We start from the raw sequence: 5,581 nt of genomic DNA on the forward strand, positions 1-5,581 counted from the left end.
AGAGAGCACTGTACTGTAGTTACAAATCCAGCCACAAGTATATTACACCCTGCGCCCTATAGAGGGAGCTATTGTACTGCAGAAGAATTCGCTACCAAAGCTCGGAATCTGCCACGCTGACAAGAATACAATACAAGCCGACCAGCTACACATTTAGTGGCATTACATATCATCTAAAAACCTATAAAATCATTACATATCTTGTATAATAAATAAGAAATTTGCTGCAGAAATAATAAAGCATTCACTTTATAATAAACAGACTAGAGGAATCCAAAGGTGAGAATATATATATATATATATATATATATATATATATATATATATATATATATATATAGTTTTTGTTGTTGATTTTTTTTTTTTTTTTTTTTTTTTTTTAAAAGGGAACAAATAAAATCATTGCTATTTAGGCTCTCCCGTCCCCCAAATAATAATGGTGATTTACAGGAAAGACAGTGAATATGTAGACACAATTAAGAGCCCTCTATTTTATTATCACTGCTCTAACACTTGATGGGTCTTATATTAATATTTTATTTAACACCCCCCTTTTTTGCTTCCGACAAGTGCTTGTTTTGGGCTCTAGCATTGTTTGGATAGGGCGTCCCCACATTATTTCTTAATGACTTCCACAGCTGCCTCCTTCCATTTTCTCCAATGCACAACCATCTGGCGTCTTATTAGCACCTCAATGCTCGTTTAGTGTTCTCAATTAGAAATAAAAAAAAATTCCGGAAACATTGGAAATATGAGTGATTTTTCCCAGCTTGTCTATAGGAGATGAATGCATGCTCACACTCTGACTGGCTGGTTATTACACTGCTCTGCACTGTGCATTCTCATTAACTAGAGGGGGGGGGATCATCATCACTTACAATTACACTCTTTACCATTTAATGACAGCAACAAAAAATAAAAACTCAACTGGAGTTAACTTGGGCCATAAAATGAAGTGGCTCTAGGTGTTAAGTGCCGTCTCCACTGGGATTAGCTCAACAATTGTCTTTACAATCCCTTATTCAAAATCTATAAAACTAAATTGGAATCAATAGGAGAAAGACAACAGTTGGAAAACAATTTAAAAATAAAGGGAAAAAAAACGAAGGAAAGGGGAAAACGGTTGAGGTTTGAATAATCCGGAATTTGTACAAGTGAGCAGATTGTCCTAAATGCTGCAGAAGAGTAATCACCATAGGCTAAAGCGTGACAAATTGTTTCAACGTATCCCTTTCACTTCATAATGAGTGACATTAAAATGGAAATTGTCTGCTTAAACCAGGAGCAGGGGCAGGGAACCAAAGCAGCTCCTCATGCCGCTAAATACAACTACTAGCAGGAGGAAGAAGAACGAAATAGGTTTCATAGAATTTCATAGAGTTTATTAGACAAAAATAGAGGATTTAGACAAGTTTTGCTGACTTCGCTATTTACAATTTCAATCACTTTATATACAGAAAAAAGCACAGAGACATGTGAACAAATTACCAAAAAACGAATAATCCAGGACTTGTAGAATGAGTGGGATCAGGAATTGGACACTGGAATAGATCCACCTAATATGGAGGTTTTGTTTTGTTTTTTTTAATTCGCTTCTTTTTTTTTATTTGAAGTTTTGGTGGTGGAGTCATAAGACCACCTTATTGCAAAAGGAGAGTGAGAGTCTTTCTTTCTAGCTAATACCCATAATGTCCATAGTGTAGAAAGAGTCTTTGCTCAGGCTGAAGGCAGCGCCGTTAATATGCGGGGGGTCCCTTCTTGCTGTGACAAAGTGCTGCAAACAAGAAAGTGGAGACATTAGAATACAAACCCGAAGATATATACATATATATATATATATATATATATATATATATATATATATATATATATATATATATATATATATATAGATATAGACATTTATGGAGTGACCAATCTGATCATAGGAAACTATTACTGTGGTTAGATTTAATATTTACTACTGGCCTTCCTTTTATAATAGCTTTACCTAATACATCAAGGTGGATGCTGATATATATATATATATATATATATATATATATATATATATATATATATGTACATCATATATTTAAGAATAATAAATAAAAGATAGAGTTGTCAGAGAAAGTTGTCATGATTGTGACATTCTGACTTACTTTTCACGAACAGCTTGAAAAGAAGATTTGAGCTGTGGCGGAGAGTCAGTTCTCGGAACATTTTCTCTGTCTGCAGAAAAGGAAAAATAACAGGAAATTAGTCAAACAAAATGATAAATTCTTTCTATGGTAAATATGTGGCTGTATTATAAGAGTATCAGTTTATATGGGGGAGGACTAGAAATATGTGTAATGAAGTAGTCTTGCTAGGGTGGAATATTCTGGAAAGTGCTCCCAGAGAGTGGCCAGGTATAGTAATGGCTGGTCTCCAGTCACCTGTGTGCTTCGGACTGCTCCTCTCTGTGGCTTTGTCGCTGCTGCTGCTGAGAGCCCCCAGGTTGGCTGTTAGGAGGGGGGCTTGCTGGTGGGCCTGCAGGTGGTGGTGGTTGTGGTGGGAGCCGTGGTGGGCATTTACTCCTAACAAGGACCTCATATTTATCAGGGAACTTTGAGTAAGGAAAGCGCCATTTGTCCAGTTGTGAAACTTGCCAATCTGGCAGGTGTATAGTCCGTGGCTGGGCAGGAAGGCTGGGTGCTGGATGGTGGGGGTGGTGGGGGACGTGTGGCTGACCTGGGGGGAGGATGGAGAAGACTTGATGGCCCCGTCTGGGCTGGTGGCTGTCTCGGCCAGAGACCAGATTTTGGGCTTGCTGTGTGGCACTTGGAGGCTGCCCTGCACCCCGGGGCTCACTAGCCGGGTATTGCTGGACTCTGAGCCCTCTTTGACAAGTGACAAGGGGTCCTTAGCTTTGAGGCCATCAGTCCCGGATAAGATCACCTCACTGTCCCTTTTTAAACTTTCTTTGTCACTTTGCCGCAAGTGCTCCGGCTTGTCGTCGTCGTCTTCATTGCTTTGCTCTCCGTCGTTATCATCAATCTTATCAATATCTATGCTCTCCAGGTCGATCTCCTCATCATCTTCGTTTTTCTCATGGTCCCCCTCGGTGTCACTCCCAAACAGATTGCCATCTTCCTTACTCCTGGCCCCCCAGGTCACCTTGTTCTCTTTCTTCAGCCTCCTCCGGGCATTGGCAAACCACGTGGAGACCTGGGTGAGGGTCATCTTGGTGATGATGGCCAGCATGATCTTCTCGCCCTTGGTGGGGTAGGGGTTCTTCCTGTGCTCGTTCAGCCAGGCCTTCAAGGTGCTGGTGCTCTCCCTGGTGGCGTTCTTAGGCCGGCCTGGATCTCCATACTGAAACTGCCCATAGGGGTAATAACCTGGGGCAGTGTGGGCAGCAAAGGTGGCTGGGTGAACGCCAGGGTTATCCTTCAGCTCATACTGGGATCCCTTCAACAAAGAGAAAAGGAGGCAATTAATTTAGTGATCAGTCCAAAGCCTTCAGGACATTATAGTAATAGTAGAAGCAGCAATAGTAATATAATAATAATAATAATAATAATAATAATAATAATAATAATAATAATAAACCATTAGCTATATGGTGGAAAACAGTTAACCAAAATTTGTAGATTAAGAATAACTTAATGATGATGATGATGATGATGATGATGATGATGATGATATTAATAATAATAGTAACAATAATAATATAACCATTAGCTATATGGTGGAAAACAGTTAACCAGAAATTGTAGATTAAAAATAACTTAATGATGATGATGATGACGATAATAATAATAATAATAATAATAATAATAATATTTTCTAAAGTCAGAATAACTATCCTTTCAAACAACAGATGTCTTTTAGGAATAAATCTGTCCCTTTGCTATTTTTCCAGCCAATGACATGGACATTTTGTAAAATGCCTGAATTTACACCTTTATAGATGACTCTGACCAACATATCCAGCAAGGTTCTATTAGTATAAAGCAGTCAGGTCAGAGTGGAAATCTTCTCCTGTTATTTATCCTCTCCTTTTTTTCTCTTTTTCATCCCTACCCCTGGGTTATGGTAATATTAACCTCAGCCTAGTTTCCCTTTTCCCTGGACAAACAGTAAGAATGGGATCTGCAGTTTGCACAGGTGCGGCCATACTGTATATTCGGGATACAAAGACATTTCATGGGGTAAAAAATGACAAAGACTCCGAATATTAGATCCTTACTGCTGGACTATTATTTCTCGTATTGACCTGGTAAAACACTTGGCTTTTATTATATTATACACAACCACTTTAAGTCAAACAAACTTCTCCTTTGATCTAGGACTGAACAAATAGACTATGTTTGCCTGCTTCAAAAAGTCACTATTTATCTGCTATCACTTATTTCTCCTGAAATGGCGCAGAACTGTGAACCCCTATGATCCCATCCTAATGCCATAGGCCTCGTCATACGGAAAGACCAGACACTGCCAGACCTTATTTCTTGAATAGAAGCGTCATATATAATGTATACTGAGAGAAAAGCCCTTTATACGTGGCTACATTTAGAGAATTAAGATGCAGATCAAAATGTCCACAACGGGGTCATTTCCATCCATTTCCACATGTCCATTCTCCTATATAAAAGCTCAATGCCACATCATAGCCCAATCCCTACTGTCCTCAGTATGGCCGGACTTTTATACGTCCGTATTACGCACATTTCTCCATATGCGACATTTACAGACACTATAGTGCTGCTATAGCATTGTGCCTGTGTATAGGAGGCCAGGATATGGGGGACCCCAGATTGCTATATACAGGAGGCCGGGATATGGGGACCCCAGATTGCTATATACAGGAGGCCGGGATATGGGGGACACCAGATTGCTATATACAGGAGGCCGGGATATAGGGGACCCCAGATTGCTATATACAGGAGGCCGGGATATGGGGGACACCAGATTGCTATATACAGGAGGCCGGGATATGGGGACCCCAGATTGCTATATACAGGAGGCCGGGATATGGGGACCCCAGATTGCTATATACAGGAGGCCGGGATATGGGGACCCCAGATTGCTATATACAGGAGGCCGGGATATAGGGGACCCCAGATTGCTATATACAGGAGGCCGGGATATGGGGACCCCAGATTGCTATATACAGGAGGCCGGGATATGGGGACCCCAGAATGCTATATACAGGAGGCCGGAATATATGCACGGATTCTGCACGGATTTCCTGGCCATCCGCTTTACCGTGTGATAAATAATTCAGGCGGATTGGAATTATTCCCAGGAGATAACGTGCACCGGTAAATACCCGGCAATATCCTCCCAGTTAGTGAGGCCACCAGAGCTTTGTCTCCCCAGGAACACAGGGGATTTCCTTTGCCGGTAAAGACTTTGCTCTAAGTTTCTCGGAGTGGAGAAAGTTTGAGGAAAGAGCCGGCTCCGCCGCCCGGGATCCCCGGGGATAGCTGCTAGGATAACCTGGGCTCTTGTGGAGTTTGCTGCCCCCGGTGACCTCCCATTACAATGAGCCGCATATAGTGGCAGCACTGGGGTACAGCACACAGTACACACATACACACAGAGGACACCCAGT

At 41.2% G+C, this 5,581-nt stretch overlaps 1 protein-coding gene across 1 annotated transcript in view; it reads right to left on the bottom strand.

The window, feature by feature from the left end:
- Positions 1 to 1,384: 1,384 nt before the first annotated feature.
- Positions 1,385 to 5,581, bottom strand: part of IRX1 (iroquois homeobox 1) — a 4,742-nt gene continuing 545 nt past the window's right edge. Inside the window, exons 2-4 of the mRNA XM_069960271.1 lie at positions 2,418 to 3,432; positions 2,142 to 2,211; positions 1,385 to 1,774 (exon numbers count right to left, since the gene is read on the bottom strand). Of these exons, the coding sequence (XP_069816372.1) occupies positions 1,717 to 1,774; positions 2,142 to 2,211; positions 2,418 to 3,432 (1,143 nt within the window). The 3' untranslated portion in view covers positions 1,385 to 1,716. The remainder of the gene's footprint in view (positions 1,775 to 2,141; positions 2,212 to 2,417; positions 3,433 to 5,581) is intronic.

This window comes from Dendropsophus ebraccatus, chromosome 2, assembly GCF_027789765.1.
Source record: "Dendropsophus ebraccatus isolate aDenEbr1 chromosome 2, aDenEbr1.pat, whole genome shotgun sequence".
Classification (NCBI taxonomy): domain Eukaryota; kingdom Metazoa; phylum Chordata; class Amphibia; order Anura; family Hylidae; genus Dendropsophus; species Dendropsophus ebraccatus.